Source organism: Myxocyprinus asiaticus, chromosome 35 (assembly GCF_019703515.2).
Source record: "Myxocyprinus asiaticus isolate MX2 ecotype Aquarium Trade chromosome 35, UBuf_Myxa_2, whole genome shotgun sequence".
NCBI lineage: Eukaryota > Metazoa > Chordata > Actinopteri > Cypriniformes > Catostomidae > Myxocyprinus > Myxocyprinus asiaticus.
Window position 1 is genome coordinate 8,590,588 of NC_059378.1, and position 19,622 is coordinate 8,610,209.

Consider the following 19,622-nt stretch of genomic DNA (forward strand, 5'->3'; position numbering starts at 1 on the left):
GCTTTGATGTTGCTTTATATTACACGACAGGTGCACCGTAAGTTTGTTAGTAATGTTTATAATGCCTGAATGGATATTTGCTGGATTAATTATTCAGAACGCGCCGCCTGCTGGCGGATCAGGCCACATGCTTATTTTGTAAGAGTAGCACAAACCTACGTTTGTCTGGATCACAAGAATAGTATCCTTGGAATGGAAAAAAATAGAGAGGTAGAGACGGTGCACAAACAGAATACTGTTTGTTAAGTAAATACAGTTCATAAATTCAGAATAGTCATGGTTGATCCTCTAAAACTCCCATATAGGGTGCAACGGGGCTAAAGGCCCGACGGGGTAGAAGGCACTTTTGAAATGATTTTCTCCCAAAACTCTAAACAGCAACAAAAACTACCACATTACTTTCCATAAAGGAATATTCTGGGTTCAATACAAGTTAAGCTCAATCAACAGCATTTGTGGCATAATGTTGACAATAGAAGTGAATGGGGGTGTAAAGACAGAATGTGAAGCTTATTATTGAATTTAAGCACTTACATTCATTCTTCTGTTAAAAGTCGTGTATTATTTGAGCTGTTGTTTTAAATGAGGTTTTTATGGTCGTTTCAGGGGTTTAGTGTTTATGGTGTTACATCATCATGGAAACAAAGTTGTAAAATTGAATTTAACTTTACACAGAAAAGGTTAATGAGTGATTCTATCACACTAAAATCATGATAACATGCATCTTGTGGCAACACTTTTAAAATGTATGCATATTTTAACATGAATTGGGTCCATTCACTTCCATTGTAAGTGCCTCACTGTAACCCAGATTTTTGCTTTTATTTATTTATTTATTTATTTTTTAAAAGAAAAGGAGGGACGAAACAAAATAAATTTTTGTGGTAATCAACATTATGCCACAAATGCTGTTGACTGACTGGGAATATTCCTTTAATTTTTTAAATGTTGCAAATTTATGTAGCAAATCCCTGAAACTATCACATTTAGTTTTAGACAAAATACTTATTTATCATTTTAGGTTTTGTTCAAGATGATTAAATCAAACGTTTTTTAATAACTGTACAGTAAGAGAAAGGATAGTGTTTGAAGTAAAAAAAAAAGAAAAAAAAAAGGCCCCCCTGCAGGGCTAAAGGCCCCTATAAAACACATAGTTTTTCTTAAGTGGTAGAAATAGATTTGTTATGTTATGTTGCCCTATAACTAATGTTCCTATTGTCTCTTGGGGCCTTTCACCCCAAGTGTGGGGTAAAAGGCTCCCTCGCCACCTTTTGTTTTTAAAAATTTGGATTTTAATCCAAAAAAAAATGTCCGTTATCATTTCTTTTCTTGATACACTTTTTTGACCAGAAAAAAGCTCATTTTCTTTAAGGTGTGCCTTTAGACCCATTGTACCTTACACAAATTCAAACTGTGGGTCTGTGTGTCCAGCTTTTGAAATATCCAGTGACAACTAAATGAGTATACATCTGTATTTAACACTTTATTCACCAACTACTACACCTTCATTGTCTTCTAATGTCAAGGCAAATGAAAACAGAAAAAAGGTATTGGTTTGTGATGACAACTATACAGATATTTTACATTTCGTAACTATTATTAAAAAAAAATTCTCCAACACTGTTTAGTATGTTATTAAAAAGTACATTCAAATGAACGTAAAACCTTTTGTTAGACTGATGGTGTTTTCCTTTTAAACTTTGTGGAAAGTTAGAAAGAAAAACTACCACATGTTCAGTCCCATAAAAAATATTCTAATATTTACATTAATTGCACATACATTCAAATACATTAATATGCAGCATTCAGTTCCAAGTGTTAACTTAAAGTAGCACCATGTTTCAAATGATAATAAACATTTCCATGAACAGAATCACAGGTTGCAGGTGAAATTAACATCATATTGTATAGTTCAATGTGTGTAAAGTATCATAAGTTCCAATCTTCTGTGGGTTCCTTGGGATTCTCACTTTGAAAAGTACTATTACAATGTCCACAGCAGCAGAGAAGTCAGAGCACTCCAGCCCTGATTTTAACACAGTATCATAGTCCCACATCACAGTCTTACAGAAATTATAATGTATGTTTATTGAACACTTCAAAAAGACCACGTTGTGACAGATTTCAAGTGTCCATTCCATTTATGAGCCATGTGAGTTTTCTTGTCTTGTGAGAGCAATGGAGTTGATATGTCTTAGTTTTGCCACAAAATGTTAGGTGTTCGGTTGGCTTGAGAGTAGCTCATGAAAAAAAAAAAAAAAAATCAAGTGTCCATTCTGGTAAAAAAACAAACAAACAAAAAAAAATCCATGATAGAGCTCAAAAAGTCTTTCAAAAAATGTACAAAAATGTAGAGGATGAAAACAAATATTTTAAATATAAAATTAAAGGGATGGTCCACCCAAAAATTAAAATATTCATCATTTACTCACCCGCATGACATCCCAGATATGACTTTCGTTCTTCTGCTGAACACAAATAAAGATTTTTAGAAGAATATTTCAGCTCTGTAGGTCCATACAATGCAAGTGAATTGTGACCAGAACTAAAAAAAAGCACCTAAAGGCAACATAAAAGTAGTCCATATGACTCCAGTGGTTAAATCCATGTTTTCAGAAGCGATATGATAAGTGTGGGTGAGAAACAAACCAATATTTAAGTATTTTTTTAACTATCAAATCTTTACTTTCACTTTCACATTCTTTTTATTTTGTTTTTGGTGATTTGCATTATTGGTGCATATCGCCACCTACTGGGCAGAGAGGAGAATTTACAGTAAAAAAAGGACTTAAATGTTGATCTGTTTCTCACCCACACCTATCATATCTCTTCTGAAGACATGGATTTAACCACTGGAGTCATATGGATTAATTTAAAGCTGCCTTTTTGGACCTTCAAACTTTTGGTCACCATTCACTTGCATTGTATCTACAGAGCTGAAGATATTCTTCTAAAATCTTCATTCATGTTCTACAGAAGAAATAAAGTCATACACATCTATGGGATGGCATGAGGGAGAGTAAATTATGAGATCATTTTAATTTTTTGGTGAACACCTTTAAGAACAACTGTATTGAGAGACCACAATGATATACTCTCTAATTCCACACTTCTGTGCATCTTTCACAATGAAGAGTAGGGATGGATCTAACCTACCCATCCTTCCCAAATTTGCCCCCTGTATAAACAGATAAAATGAAAGATATTAGTGCTGATTATAGGACTCCAAGTTACCCCACACAAAAAAACAAAACAAAAGACAAAAGCAGGTCAAGTACAAAATGAGGACAGTGAGAAACTGTGGCAGTGGGATACATTAAACCACTTGGTACTCAGTTAACACACTTTTATTAGTAATAAAGAACTCTTGTCCTCAAAATACATCACATGTGCTTCTAAAGGAATGTCAGGAGAATTGGAAAGCTGCTCATGTGGAGAGGGACAGCATGCACATACATTATAACAGAGGGAGGTGGGCTATCCAGGATTAGTGGTGGTACTCAAATTGGCTGGCTGAATCATATTAAGCAGATGGTGTGTACAAAAAACTCACATTGATTTGGAGGATGGTTTCTTCACTTTTGGCCTCTTTCGACGATGAAGGGGCCTGAATCATGTGGAGAACACACACACGTACCACCCCATGCCAGCGCACATGCACAAACACACATATAACAAAGACAAAATAAAAAATTCTTACCCAATGTAAGGACAGCTTATCCAAATCGATAAAGCCTTTATAAAGGTTTTTACTACAGAGCTGTTATGTCTTATGTACTGCAAGTTTGTATTGGCATTTATGGGTCTTTTAATGGCCATACTCATAGTTTTTATTTCACCATCACAGACAAGAACATAAAATATGAATGAAGCCATACCTGTAATTGTAAAGAGAGTTTCTTTCTTTTCCACCTTGAAGAGATACAATGTGCCATGGGGTTATACATTTTTGTTTATGAGGAAATGCAGCATTCATGCAAAGAGATTCATCAAATAGGAGGCATGACTCACCTGTCTCCAGATTGCACTCTTTGTGTCCTTCGCAGCTGCGAAGTTTCATGAGCTGCTGGTGCATGTGATTCACTGCATCACGATCAAGTGTGCTCACTGCATTTATTAGCTGCACATAGCAAATATCATTAGTAGAATGATGGTATTCCTGTGATTACTCTACAAATCCATCTGTAAATATTTGCCTTGACAGTTAAAACAAATTAGGATAAAAAAAGCTTGTAAAAACCTACTTGGTAAGGGTCTGTGTTGAGATCAAAATACTCCAGGAAGCCAGTGGCAAACTCACAAAACAGGAAGTTGTGTGTCTCATTGATGGTCCTCAGACACCAGTAAGTATTATTATTGGCACTTGTGCAAGCACAGAATGGCCCCACTGACAGGAAGCAAAACAGAGGACACCACAAAAAGATAAAACAGGTTTAATCTTAAAATGAATGAAATATTAAAGGCATAGTTCACCCAAAAATGTCAATTCTTTCATCATTTACTCACTCTCATGACATTCCAGATGTGTATGACTTGCTTTCTTCTGTTGAACATAAACAAAGATTTTTAGAAGAATATCTCAGCTCTGTGTGAATGGTGACCAAAACTCTGAAGCTCCAAAAAAACACATAAATGCTGCATAAAAGTAATCCATAGGACTCCAGTGGTTTAATCCATGTCTTCAGAAGTGATATGATAGGTGTGGGTGAGAAGCAGATCAATATTTAAGTCCTTTTTTAACTATAAACCTCCACTTTCACTTTCATATCCACTTTATTTTCCACATTCACCCACACCTATCATATCGCTTCTGAAGATATGGATTAAAACACTGGAGTCATATGGATTACTTTTATGCTGCCTTTATATGCTCTTTGGACCTTCAAAGTTCTGGCCACCATTAACTTGCACTGAAAGGACCAACACAGCTGAAATGTTCTTCTAAAAATCTTTGTTTGTGTTCAGCAGAAGACAGAAAGTCATACACATCTGGTATGGCATGAGGGTGAGTAAATGATAAGAGAATGTACATTTTTGGGTGAACTATCCCTTTTAACAATGCCTTCTTTTTATGTGATGTACAAAACAACTGGTGTGCAATACTTGTCCAGAAGGGGGCAGTCTGCCAGTGCTGGTTGTTGTGGGTAAAGCAGGTGAGGCCAGGCATGCTGCATGTATCATTATTCCGGAGGCGCTTGAGGAGCTTCCTCAGCTTCTTGCTGCGTTTCTGCTCTTTCATCAGCCACTGTTTCTTATCTTTGGAGGCCATTCTGCTTAGATAGTAAGAGCAGATATCTTTAATATCAACTGTATGTTAGATTACAGCTTTAGTGACATGATTTACTTATGTGTATGGCATATGATGACCTACTTGAGAGAATGCACACGGGCTGATTTGAGTTTGAACATTGCTCTGTTCTGGTACTGGTACCTGAAAAGGAAATATTGAATAGTTATGTCAATTATGTGAAAAATGGACGAGCCAACACTTGAATGAAAAGCTATAAACTAATGTGAGAGTGGATGCTTACACATTTTGGTGACATTCACACTCTTTCGGTCGAACCTGCTTTAGATGTCCTTTGACCTCTCTAAGGTTTTTTATTTTTGTTTGCAATGTCTCAATCTGTTCAAAGAGAAACAGTGGTTAAAATGAAACTCTAATGTAGCATTTTATGTTAAACTTGGGGTTAAATCTGGGTTGTGTTGTAACAACAATAATAATGAAATTACCTCATGCTCAATGTGTAGTTTGTGATCTTTCCATGCTTGTAGAGATTTGTATAATCCACCATCACATCTGACTGTATCATTCATCAGTATTGAGCATCTACACACAAAAACGTTTTTTAGTTCCTTACATCAATTTCTCTATTTCCATCATAGAAACCACACATTGATGCAATATTACAGGTAAATGCTGAACTGGCTCACACATATATTACCAGTCAAAAGTATGGACACATCTACTCATTCTTTATTATAAAAAAAAAAAAAATGGACATTTAAGAATAACAGTAAAGTCATCTAAACTAGGGTTATTAACCCTGGAGATATTTTTAAACCATATTGAAGGATGCTGGACATGTATGCTGAACACTTGTAGGCTACTTTTCCCTCACTATCCTGTCCAACTAATCTATTAAAAAATATAACTCTTAAAGTCACCTGTAGGTGACTTTAAGAGCAGCAGACGGCGAAAGGCTGTTGAAGCTGGTGTCTGTGGGTCCCATTCCACTATGTTCTTCATTCTCTCCATACACAGCTTGCTTTCTGCCTAGTAAGAGGCTGGTGTTCAGGTTGAGAAGCTGGTAGCCCTTCTCCAGGTCCAGAGTATAAACATCTGAGTCCAGGTACTGTGGCACTGAGCGGGCCCAACGATTCCGTGGCAAACTTTTCTTGGATTTCAACTCTATAATTAAACATAACATTGGAATTGGTATCTAAATTAAGTGGTACATAAGATTGTGCATGGAATTTTGTTATGCTTCAGTTCCATCATGGTCTTAATTTTATCTTTTGGCATTTTTATTTAATCAACCACTAGATGGAGACATTTACACTGACTCTTTAAAGGAATAGTTCAACCAAAAAATATAAATTCTCTTATTATTTACTCACCCTCATGCCATCCCAGATGTGTATGACTTTCTTTCTTCTGTAGAACACAAACTAAGAGGAATATCTCAGATCCATAGAATGCAAGTGAAAGGTGACCAAAACTTTGAAGCTCTAAAAAGCACATGAAAGCAGCATAAAAGTAATTCATAAGACTCCAGTGGTTTAATCCATGCCTTCTGAAGCGATTCAATCAGTTTTGGATGAGAACAGACCAAAATATATCTCCTTTTTCACTGCAAATCTTGCCATTGCAGTCTCTAGGCACAAAAATGATTTAAAGTTTGATTACACTTCCTAGTGCTTGCCGCATGCGCAGAGCGCTAGATGGCGCTAGGAAGTTTAATCGAGCTTGAAATCATGATTGCCATGGAGACTGCTGATGTCAAGATTTATTGTGAAAAAGGAGTTACATTTCAGTCTGTTCTCACCCCAAACTGATTGGATCACTTCAGAAGACATGGATTAAGCCAGTGGAGTTGTATGGATTACTTTTATGCTGCCTTTATGTGCTTTTAGGAGCTTTAAACTTTTTCACCATTCACTTGCATTGTATGGAGCTACAGCCCTGCTGAAAAGACCAGCAATGCTAGTCACCAGCTTATGTTGTGTTTTGGGTGCTGGTCCCCCACTATGGGATGCTGGTGTGCTGGTGTCCCCACAATGATTTTAATCTATCTTAACCAACTTCATCAGAAAGACCATGTTGGACCACCAGCTTCACCAGCTAGGTTTTTCTTGTGAAAAGCATGGCTATAGTGGTCCACCAGCTAGACCAGCACCAAACCAGCACTAGCCAGCATAAACCAGCCCAGACCAGCATGGGATTTGCATGCTGGCTAAGATGGTCTTTTTAGCAGGGAGATCTTCTAAAAATCTTTGTGTTCTACAGAAGAAAGAAAGTCATACACATCTGGGATTGCATGATGATGAGTAAATGATGAGAGAATTTTAATTTTTGGGTGAACTATACCTTTTAGAATAAAAGATACAGATGCCTCTTTTGTCCTTCAAACACCTTCAGGGTTTGGAATTACATGAGTGTAAGTAAATTATTATTTTAAACTAATAAAGTATTTTTTTGTTGACTGGTATGTTTTTAATCAAATATTTCCCTTTATCTAAAAGGGAAATTACAACTGGTCTTCTCCATAAACAAAAACAGACTCAACATAAAATCAAACCATCGACCAAGCAAAGACACCATGAGTCCCTCATTGTGCTGTGACTCACTCTTTTTGGTGAGCACCTTCTTCCTCTTGAGTGGCACAGTGGGTTCACAATCACAGTGGCCCGATGGGGAATGAGGTCCATAGATCTGTTCCCTGTTAGCAGCCATTAGGCCCAGAGCTCGAGGTGCATAGAGACCTGCCATACCTTTACACTTATAGAGCCTCGGCATACCAGTGAGATCCTCAATACACTGCCACTTCTGCATAGCCAAAGAGGAGGCGTAACAAGGATAGACAGAAATCACTAGACAAGCAGGTAAAACACTTAAAATCAGGGATGCAGCAATACAAAATATGCATGCCACCAATAGATGATTATTTAGAACAACTTCTGCCAATCTTCTTTTTTTATGCTACCTTGTTTCAAATCAGTGCAGACAGTTGCTCTTATCGGTTGATACATCAGTGCATCTCTACTTAAAATAATCTTGGGAATATGCAATATTAATTGATGGTGAGTATTTACCTGCCCTGGTTGCTCACAGGGCGTTTGGTACTCAGCTCTTTGACACAGGTCTCTGACCTGCTGATATTTTGGCAGAGAATTCTGTTCTACCTCTTTGCCATCTTTTAGCTTGTGCAGAAGCTTCCTGTACATCAAGAAAGAGATCACATCAGGTTGCCACACAAAAACAGCAAAGCATCAGATACAGCCCTATCCAAAACACACAGATGTGTCCGATGTCAGGGTACCATCTGGTGCCTCTCTAATGGAGCCATGTCTAATCAATTTATGGGGTTAAAAATCTTTTTGGAAGAGATACAGTGTAAGAGGTGGAGAACTGATATAGAGTTTAATTAAAAATGCATGGGTTCATCTGGCCTGATCAAATGTACTCACCCCCTCTCTACCAGGAAAGAATCCCGCCACGCTTTGCCCTTCTTGTGGGAATGAAACCTAGTAAAACTTAAAATCATAAAACATGAAATCATGTGGTGAGATTACTACATACAATCACATCACATAAGGTGCAATGCGTAATAAGACTCTCCCAATCTATCACTGGTCAAACAAACAGCCACCCCAAACTCACGCCTTTGGTTGAACCCATGTTGCTGTGTCGGCTGGCTGGGATGCTCAAACAAACAGAGCAATGTTTTGATAGTGCCACAAAGCCACAGTGTTACTTTTTTAGGCAAAATCAATCTACAAATGGCTTTCTTTTAATTGACTCTGCATATTAAGCACAAATTTCTTAATCTGCATAAATTATCTGCATTATCTGCATAAATCTGCATAAATTACACACCACTTTTAAATGAAGCAACATTGTTGTGTTGTAACTGCTTTACCTGTTGACTGGTCTTTCTGTGTCCAACAGCTTGAGGATAGACTTGCCGTCCATATCTAAGGGAATATCCACTCCTGCCATGTCTAGCAAGGTCGGGGCTAGGTCGATGTTCAGCACTATGTGAGGATTACTGCAGGAGATTACAAACTCATAGTCAACAATGTGCAATTTTTATAGTTTCTCAATAAATTACTCATGTTGGGAGCATAACTTCTATCTATCTTCACTTGAAAGACTCACATGGCACCTGCTTTCACATTTGGGCCTCTCAAAAAGAAGGGGATTCGAATGTCAAATTCGTAAGGCATAGACTTGCCCTTGACTAGTCCAAACTGGCCAATGTGATAGCCATGGTCAGACATGTAGATGATGTAGGTGTTATCCAGCTCCCCAGTTTCTATCAACATGTTGTATACCTGTGAAAAAAAGGGAAACAGCACATTTAAATTAGGATATTTATGGCTAGTCACCAGCATATGGATTGTTTTGATGCTGGTGCCTGAATTAAAACAACCTGGACCAACTTTGAAATTCAGAGTTATGCTAATGCAAAGACAGGCAGTAATATTTATTCTGCCTAAAGTTCTCTAGTTTTTCTTCTAAAGACAAAGTAGTTGTGCTACTACTGTACTGTTGAGACTTGTGGCGTTAGCATGTGACCTTTTCGACACTGTCATCCACTGAAAGCAGGGTCTGCAGCCTCCTTCTCTGCAACATATTGGTGAACTGCATGTGCACAGGTTTCATGGGACCCATGTAACGCAGGATCCAGTGCTTGTCTGGGTTTGGGGCATAGTTGTAGGTTGGGGTTCTGTATGGGACATTCAGCAATTACAGAATTGTTAAAAATGTTTTCTGTGCCAATGAATAAAAGTTGACAGTTTGCAGTCAAAACATGGAGAATTTTGTGTCACAATCCTAGTTTTTGTGCATTTGCAACTTCAGGCTACAAATGTCTGTGCAATGACAGATTTGGTGAATGGAGAAGCTTTGTGTTTAATGCAATGTGTGTTGATTCATGGTGCTGACTATGCTGAATAACATTGCAGAGAAATGAAATTTTATTGCAGATTGAAAATGTTGTAGAGAATTGTGCTTTGTTCTGAGTTCTGAAGGGCTATTTCGTATTGTAATAATCACAGCATTGTCATCTCATGAAAAGCTTTTCCACCATGGGGCCCAAACAGTTCTCGTTGTGAAACTGTGCCATTCTGGGCCAGATGGCACGGCTGTGGTTTATTTTTCCACTGTGATGCTTGAATGTACGTGTAGAATGTACGTGTGGTTGTAATTACTTCCCTAATTTTATGAGTAATTGTTTTTGAACATTTTTATATGTCCTTTTTTCCCTGCATTATTTCAATAGCAAACGTGGGACTTTTATTTTGAAGCGAATCCCCGACTTTGTGTGAGGAGCCAATAGTATTTTGTATTTTTTTTTAAAGCAATATACACATTTATAATGGCAATTCAAGCAGAATGAATAAACAATAAAGCACATACAATAAAATATGCAATATCGTAGTTATGTTGGTGAATTCATTAGTGAAACGAAGAGCAAAGTAACACCACCACGGTTGATTAGAGCTCCACAAAGTTTAAAGAGTTTAAGAGTTTTATAAGCACCCTCCGAAAAGGCATAAGGTTTTAGTACATTTAAAACAACTGTTAATTAATTCTAGAAGAACGATGTAATAACAGAAAATATAAATACAGTCTTCTCTAGTACTTTTGATAGTGTCGCCCCCCTTCGATTAAAGAAAATGTAAGAAAAAAGCCCCGCACCATGGTACAATGATCACACTCATGCTCTCAAGAGAGTAGCTTGGAAAATGGAGCGCAAGAGGAAGAATACAAAATTAGAGGTATTTTGCAGTGCACGGAAGGATAGTGTCTGTAGCTACAGACAGGCAATAAAAGCTGCCAGGTCAGCATATTTGAGCAAACTCATAGAAAATAACCACAACAATCCTAGGTGTTTATTCAGTACTGTGGCTAAGTTGGTTAGGAATAAATCTCGACTGAACCAGATATTCAGCAGCACAATAGTAATGACTTCATGAATTTCTTTACTGATAAAATTGAAATAATCAGAAATAAAACTGGAATTATGAAATCGTCTGTCATAGTACCTCAGAAAACAGTGTTTCATAATTTTCCTCACAAGCAACCTCAATCTTTCGCTGTCATAGGTCAAAAAGAGCTAACAAAACTTATCGAAATATCAAAAGCCACAACATGTGCTGAGTGACTCCAGCCAGGTCTCCTAAGCAACCAAATTGGCCCGGTTGCTAGGGAGGGTAGAGTCACATGGGGTAACCTCCTCGTGGTCGCTATAATGTGGTACGTTCTCGGTGGGGTGCATTGTGAATTGAGCGTGGTTGCCGCGGTGGATGGCGTGAAGCCTCCACACACGCTATGTCTCCGTGGCAACGCGCTCAACAAGCCACGTGATAAGAGGCGCGGGTTGACTGTCTCAGACGCGGAGGCAACTGGGATTTGTCCTCCGCCACCCGGACTGAGGCGAATCACGAACCACGAGGACTTAGAGCGCATTGGGAATTGGGCATTCCAAATTGGGAGAAAAAGGGGAAAAATCCCCCCCCCCCCAAAAAAAAGCCACAACATGTATCTTAGATCCAATACCAACTAAGCTCTTAAAAGAGGTATTCACTGTAATCTCAGAACCTCTTCTTAATATTATTAACTCCTTGCTATCCTTAGGACATGTCCAAATAAACTTTAAAATGGCAGTTATCAAACCTCTTATTAAGAAGCCACCGCTTGATCCTGGAGAATTGGCTAATTATTGACCGATTTCAAATCTCCCATTTATGTCAAAAATACTAGAAAAGGGGGGCCTGGGTAGCTCAGCAAGTAAAGACACTGACAACCACACCTGGAGTCGCAAGTTCAAATCCAGGGCGTGCTGAGTGACTCCAGTCAGGCTTCCTAAGCAACCAATTGGCCTGGTTGCTAGGGTGGGTAGAGTCACGTTGGGTTAACCTCCTCGTGGTCGTTATAATGTGGTTCTCGCTCTCGGTGGGTCGTGTGGTGAGTTGTGTGTGGATGCCGCGGAGAATAGCGTGAAGCCTCCACACGCGCTAGGTCTCTGCGGTAACGCACTCAACAAGCCATGTGATAAGATGCATGGATTGATGGTCTCAGACATGGAGCAACTGAGATTCGTCCTCCGCCACCTGGATTGAGGCAAGCCACAACACCACCATGAGGACTTAGAGCACATTGGGCATTCCAAATTGGGGATAAAAATAAATAAATACTAGAAAAGGTAGTGTCCTACCAACTATGTTCATTTCAAATTACTTGCTCTTATCATCTGATCGCGGATGCATTTCTCTTCTAGTGCTTTTAGATCTTAATGCTGCCTTAGACACCATAATCATGACATTCTCTTGAATAGGCTGGAGAATTATGTTGGCATTTGTGGACTTGCATTAGCATGGTTTAGGTCCTATTTAGCAGACCGCTACCACTTTGTCTATGTAAACGAGGAATTGTCAACTCAAACAAAAGTTAAGTATGGAGTGCCACAGGGATCAGTTTTAGGGGCTCTACTTTTCTCCTTATTATTATTACTTAAATTACTTACTATATTTCTTCAAAACCCGTCGAAATTTCACAACTGTCCAAATTAGCTTATCAATTAAATCAAAGACTGCATGGCCAGAAATTCCTTCTACTCAGTTCTGACAAACCAGAGGTACTAATTATTGGACCAAAAACCTCTAAAAATAAGCCACTAAAATATAATTTGACTCCAGATGGATGTACTGTTACATCGTATTCTACAGCGAAAAACTTGTTATATTTGATACCAATCTGTCCTTTGAAAATCAAATTTCCAGTGTTTGTAGAACAGCATTCTTCCACCTCAGAAATATTGCTAAGTTACGACACATGCTCTCTGTTGCTGATGCCGAAAAACTAATTCATGCGTTCATGACCTCAAGACTAGACTATTGTAATGCATTACTGGGAGGATGTCCAGCAAGTTCAATAAATAAACTTCAATTGGTTCAAAATGCAGTAGCCAGAGTGCTGACTAGAACAAAGAAATATGATCATATTAGCCCCATTTTATCATCATTACATTGGCTACCTGGTAAATTTCATATTAATTTTAAAATTGTGTTAACTACGTACAAAGCTTTGAATGGTCTAGCTCCACAGTACTTAAGTGACCTTCAACTACGCTATATTCCATCACGTTCATTACGATCGCAAAATTCTGGCCTGTTAATAGTTCCTAGAATATCAAAATCCACAAACGGAGGTAGATCCTTTTCCTTTTCCAAAGGAGGTTCCCGCCTCCTCCTTGCCCTTCCTTATACTGTTACAGTGGTGCCGAATCCCGGGACTGTAACAGTACAAGGACAGGCAAGGAGGAGGGGGGAACTAGCTGAACAGTAAACATAAACTTTAATGGTAAACTTAAAAACAACAAACGTGCAGCACAGCCGTGTGCGTCTCTCTCTCTCGAAATGGCATCTCTGGCTGCCCCTTTATCTCTTTCTCCCGCTGATCAGCCGATTCCGCTCCGGCCGTGCTCCATCACAGCCTGGCCATGCCCTCCTCCTCGTCACAGTATGGTTTGTCATTAAAATGTTGATTTTAATAACATTGAAACGCAACACAGCCATATAGTTTAATGGACAAGAGTTTAATGTGTAGTTTTGTATTTTTGTTTTATCGTTCAACACTTACGGTCATGTGCTGGACGTAAAAGGTGATTTAAAGGAGTTTAAGGTGATTTTATTAACATAAGAGGACATTTCAAGGATCGTTTGGCATCAATAAATACAGTTAAATTCATCAGTCAAGTTTTGGCCATCATTCGGGCGGGGTCTGCTACAGTACGTAACGAATAAGTTAGTTGGCGATGGTGTGAGCAGTAAACATTTGAGCAAGTGTGCTATGGAGGATGATCAACTGTTTATTTATTATTAATTTTTTGTCTGCTAAAGCACAGGAGAGAAAAGGCAAAAAAAGGTGAAAGGTTTACCATCATTTGCTAAGGGGTTGTGCATGCCACTGGACAGGAACTCACAGAAAGGTAAAGGTTCCCAGACTAGCTAAAAAGGACATTTATTGGCAAAATACTATACGAGTAATATAATCATACATTAAATGAGTTTTAATGAGCTAGCTAGTATAATCTACCTCCCTGACAAAAAAATGTGCCATGCCGGACCTTGCACAAGTAGAAATGCTACTGGAATCGTTCCTCACCGTGCTCAGAACCGTTCAGACTGATGGTGGAAAAGCGGCTATGGTTTTCTGTGTTGTCTGTAAAGCCTAAGGCTCCATTTGCATAATGTTGCATGTGCTGTACTTACGTTCCTAAACAAATGTACCTAAACAAACAATAAAACTAGCATCTAAAATAATAACATTAACAATAAAATACCAGTGAACCTGCAATTAGAGACATTTTTAATACACGAGGAAGCTAATTTATAACAGAACAAAACAGATTACAGAGTAATCGAATGCAAACCACAAAGCAAACAAAAATAACAGTACAGGCCTTTATGACTCTAATGGGGCCTATGAACGAAGACTGATGGTGACTGATCAATCTTGATATTATAATAACAGCACTATCTATCTCTCTTGAGCCTACTGTATAAACTCATTTGCCAGAGGCACTAGAGAAACAATAACTGTATACAGAATACACATACAGTTATACTAATATATATATATATATATATATATATATATATATATATATATATATATAAACAAACCACTCTGTTCCTGCAATAAATCAAGAGCAAAATAAGTCATAAGAGTTAGTTCATTAAAAGTAGCTAGTCTGTAATGAGAATATTGTAGCTACAGTGCTATACAGCATTATTTATCAGCCTGCCATATCTCAGATGGCATTATACAGAGCTGCACACTGAAAAATTGAAACTGATTGGGATTTATGAGGCCACATGAAGCTGTGAATTCAAACGGACTGTATATTCTTACATGTGCTGAGATGCATTGGGAAAGGCACTGCTGTACTGAGGTGCTGCATCCTCTGGGCCATGGGGGGCAGCGTGACTCAGAACCATCATTACTGGCCTGTGCGGGTACATTCTCTTTGACATACGGAAGTAGTTGATGCTGTCGTTTGTGATTACATCAGTGAGATAGTCCTGTTAAACAAATGAAATGAAAAAGGGTAATGTATATAAAGTAAAAAAGATGTACTTCTTTGTGCTTTTCAGAGAAATTCCTCACTGGATTCTCACAAAAGTATTTTAATTGCATTGTCCAGGAGTAATGGGCTGAGTTCTGAATGGCATACTAGCAAACTACTCTTACTATTTCTGCCATAAAAACTGCCACATTTGGTAGTATGCCATTCCAAACTCAGCTATGGACGACATGGGGCGGTCACACTAGGCATTGAGCATGCAAAATTTTTTCGTACAATGCAACAGACCAGGATATGATGTCACGCGGGAGGACTTCTGGTGTAAGTAAATAATAGATCACAAAAAACTAATTATATTATATTAAAAATGTTAAAATAATTTGTCTACTCACTCTCCTGCAACAATAAATCTCACATGCTTTGAAGTAAGTATCATTTGAATTGAGCCAAGAGGTCAGCGTGTGACGTTTCAGTCTCCTATTGGTCGCGTGTCCTCTTGTCGTACGAATTCACGGTTCAGAGTTCAGCAAGCTTGAACTTTGGTATGCAACGTAGTAAGAAATTTCTTTGCATGAGCTTGTGTTTCGCTTTGCTGCATTCGGATGCATTTGAATGGGAGTGAATGGAGTGCAAAGTTTAGTGTTACCGCCCTTTGGGGTAGACGCCATATTTAATTTGAGTTGTTCTGCCAGTGGGTTGTACTAGCAGTGTACTTTGGTGTTGACTGTAGATAAAATATTGAAAAAATCAAGTGGTCAAAAAACTCTTGAAATCATGGGTTAAGAAAATAAGACGTGATCAAGGACCGTAATTATTAGGTCTTATTGAACAGGCTGTACTTCTGTCCCTCCCAGCCATGTTAACATTAAATAATATAGCGTCTGCCCTGAGTCAGGGGCGGACTGGCCATAGCGAGAAACTTGACTTTTCCCGGTGGGTCGGCCGCAAAACAGGGACGAACGGCGCGAACGGGCGGTGATAAGCTGATTTCTCTTTCCAGTCCACCCCTGGCTAAGGTCCATCAAGCAAATTCGTCCAAAACAACAAGCGACTGTCATTATTACTGTATATATTTGCCAAACACATTTTTTTTTTCATCACCTCATACCAACATTGTTTATATGTTGGGTAAAATATTGTGAATAAGCAGACCAGAAACTATGAAGTAAATTCAAATCAGTTTCATTATACAATGTCTAGTCATGCTCTTACAAAAAAAGATGTCACACAACCTTTGGATACTCTGAGCCATGCTTTTCTCGGATCCCATTGCGGCACAAACTGTAGTTGTAGAAACGTGAATTCTTCACCAGTGCGACCCATTCCCTCCAGCCAGGAGGCACATAAGAGCCATTGTACTCATTCAGATACTTCCCAAAGAAGGCTGCAACAAAAAGCAGGAGGTCAGAAAATAACAAAACACAATCACATATTAAGAAGATGAGATCCTCATATTGCTGCAGTAACAGCTCATCTGATGTGGAGTGGATCTGTCCATACAACTCACTCAACAGATCCAACTGCCTTCCCAAATAAAAGGCCACATCACCGTCTATTGTGTTTTCAAATTCATCCCAAGCACTTCTCTGATTCTGCAAACTATTGCCCAACAAAGCCAGATTTAGGGCTTCGGATACTTCCTGAAAACTGGATGAAAAATCACTGAAATTAATGTATCCGTCTCCGTCCAGGTCGAACTTGTTGAATAAAGTCCTGATCTCGTCAGCAGGGACATTAAGCTCTCGACAAACATTGATGAAGTCCACGTATTCGATTCTTCCCGACCTATTTCCATCACATGCCACGAAAAGTCTCCGAAGGTCAGCTTGATCCATCTTTAAACTTTCGAAAGAACAAACAAACAACTATTCCACCTGTGTCCACCTGTTACACTTCGTAGTGCTTGACGCATAAACAGAGCGCTAGATGGCGCTATAGGAAGTGAAATTGAGCTTGAAACCATGATCGCCAAGGGGACTGCTGTCTACATCTACAGTGAAAAAGGAGTCACATTTTGGTCTGAATTGCTTCAGAAGACGTTGATTAATCAACTGGAGTCGTATGGATTACTTTTATACTGACTTTATCTCCTTTTTGGAGCTTTTGAAGTTCTGGTCACCATTCATTTGCATTGTATAGACCTACAGAGCTGAGATATTCTTCTAAAAATCAGAAGAAAGTCTTACACATCTGAGATGGCATGAGGGTGAGTAAATGATGAGAGAATTTTCATTTTTGGGTGAACTAACCCTTTAAAATATATATGTAGCATTTTTTGCATCATTCTTTTTTAGTAAATTCAACTTATAATTTTAAGTCGACGTAACTAGAAAACCTTTGTTAGAATTACACAATTGTATCAGTTCAATAAACTTTATATATTAAGAAAGGTATGTCACACAGATAGCAAAAAAAAAAAAAAACAATGCATAAAACTGCACTTGATGCATGTACATTCACATGTGAAAGAATAATTTACATGTTATAAACAGGGTCCAGCTTCAATAAAGGAAACACTAAACTCCATAACGGTGACTTCACTCAAAAAAAACTTTTTACAGTAAAACAACATCAATACTAAATGTTCAATACTAAAAAGAGTTAAAATCTCTATGAATTCTTGGTAACAATTAATTTAATGCCCACATAAGTTAATTTTGACCAAGCAAACATAATTCAAGTGCAAAAGCTTATGGGTATTTACCACAACCTCAATTTTGTACTTGATTGTTTGAGTTATTTACACTTCAAATCTTAATTTTATTGAGTCAAAGAAGTTCAAGGAACTTGACATGCAACTCACATGCAATTCATTTACTTAATGCATCACTCTGAGTTCACCTTATAATTGATATTTTGTGTTATGCTGATTAATGCAAATTAAGTAAAGCTCATTATGTTATAAATATGTACATTTTTGAGTAATAGCAATTTATTTATAATGCGTAATAGTTGTTGAGATGACAACAAAAAATGTCAGTGTAGGTGATGAGCGTTATTTCTGCGACACTAATTTGCAGAATTAGTGGTGCAGAAATAACATTGCAAAATTGCAAAAATAATGAAATAATTTCAAACAGATTGGGTTGGTCAAAAATTATGCAGAGTTTGATGTAGCCTAAAAAAACGATTACATACAGTGCATACTGTGTACTAACCAGTTCTGTAGCCTGAATCGTTGAGGTGGACAGCAAAGGTATGTGGTTCATGGTGGGCCTGCCAGGATGGTGAGGAGCAGTTCTCATTGTTGGTGTAGGTGTGGTGGTTGTGGACATATTTTCCGGTCAGTATGGAGGACCGAGAAGGACAGCACATAGGCGTGGTGGCAAACGCATTGGAGAAGTGGGTGCCGCCTTGCATCATTATACGCTTTGTTTTGTTCATGGCCTGCATGGAGCCTTTAGGGAAAACAAAGATATATGTGGATTTGAAAAAGATGGCGTGAGAGGGAGATAGAGAAAATATGTCCAGATTGTATAATGTAACAGATGCTTGACCATACATTTCCTCCCTAAAAGGGTTTGAAAGAAAGGGCTGAACAAAGACCAGCAGCAAGGCCATAATGTTGCCACTTCAGTGATTAAAGCGCCAAAAAAAGAGATGAAACACAATAAGTTTGGCACAATGGACACCAGCAGTTGGTCCGTACTAATGGTCTGAATGAGTAAGTACATACTCATACATGAGTTTACACTACCCACAAGCATACACGATATACACCAACACACACACACACACACCTAACAGTGAGCTTTCCAACATCTTTTGTTAACATTATTTAAAGGTTTGGAACAAATGTTAAAATAACATTAATGGAACATCCTTACAACATTATTAGTGTAAAGGTAAAAGGTGTAAAGTGTGTAAAGGTTTTTCAGGAATGTCATGCTAGCCTATAAATAACATTTTACTGAGTTTAACGTTAAGAAAACTGGATTTTTTTCATGTTCCCACAACCACAATAGAAAATGTTTAAAGAACATAAATATGTTTGCTGGGCAGCGCACCAAGTTCAATGTCCTGGTCATCGGTAAGAATGAGTATGATGTTTGGGTGAACATTCCGTCGATCCCTCTGAAGACGAGACCTCATCCTCTGGCCAGAGAGGTACATGGTTCCATCCAAGGGGAAGAGGATCGTTAGGATGAAGAGAAGGAGATGGATAGCTGGTCTCCACCAAACTGCCATGCTTTAGTGTCTTTCACCGCCAACGCTAGTTATACTAAGGTCACAGTGTCTTCTTGACCTGTGAATGGAGAACAAAACAGAAATTTTGGTTAAAAACTCAAACGGAAATATTTAAAT

At 38.3% G+C, this 19,622-nt stretch overlaps 1 protein-coding gene across 3 annotated transcripts in view; it reads right to left on the reverse strand.

Moving 5' to 3' along the window:
* Positions 1-1,470: 1,470 nt before the first annotated feature.
* LOC127426367 (extracellular sulfatase Sulf-2-like) overlaps positions 1,471-19,622 on the reverse strand; it is a 69,536-nt gene continuing 51,384 nt past the window's right edge. The window contains exons 2-22 of one of the 3 annotated variants that reach the window (XM_051673137.1): positions 19,325-19,563; positions 18,476-18,715; positions 16,550-16,701; positions 15,146-15,315; positions 9,803-9,953; positions 9,383-9,558; positions 9,144-9,272; positions 8,692-8,757; positions 8,317-8,440; positions 7,852-8,050; positions 6,169-6,412; positions 5,734-5,830; positions 5,532-5,626; positions 5,372-5,431; positions 5,104-5,273; positions 4,245-4,387; positions 4,012-4,120; positions 3,879-3,912; positions 3,554-3,607; positions 3,157-3,178; positions 1,471-2,276 (exon numbers count right to left, since the gene is read on the reverse strand). In XM_051673137.1, coding sequence (XP_051529097.1) covers positions 2,214-2,276; positions 3,157-3,178; positions 3,554-3,607; positions 3,879-3,912; positions 4,012-4,120; positions 4,245-4,387; positions 5,104-5,273; positions 5,372-5,431; positions 5,532-5,626; positions 5,734-5,830; positions 6,169-6,412; positions 7,852-8,050; positions 8,317-8,440; positions 8,692-8,757; positions 9,144-9,272; positions 9,383-9,558; positions 9,803-9,953; positions 15,146-15,315; positions 16,550-16,701; positions 18,476-18,715; positions 19,325-19,505 — 2,679 coding nt within the window. In that variant the 5' untranslated portion in view covers positions 19,506-19,563 and the 3' untranslated portion in view covers positions 1,471-2,213. Of the gene's footprint in view, positions 3,179-3,553; positions 3,608-3,878; positions 3,913-4,011; positions 4,121-4,244; positions 4,388-5,103; positions 5,274-5,371; positions 5,432-5,531; positions 5,627-5,733; positions 5,831-6,168; positions 6,413-7,851; positions 8,051-8,316; positions 8,441-8,691; positions 8,758-9,143; positions 9,273-9,382; positions 9,559-9,802; positions 9,954-15,145; positions 15,316-16,549; positions 16,702-18,475; positions 18,716-19,324; positions 19,564-19,622 lie in introns of all 3 variants that reach the window. The other 2 variants (XM_051673139.1, XM_051673138.1) reach the window with 2 other exon arrangements.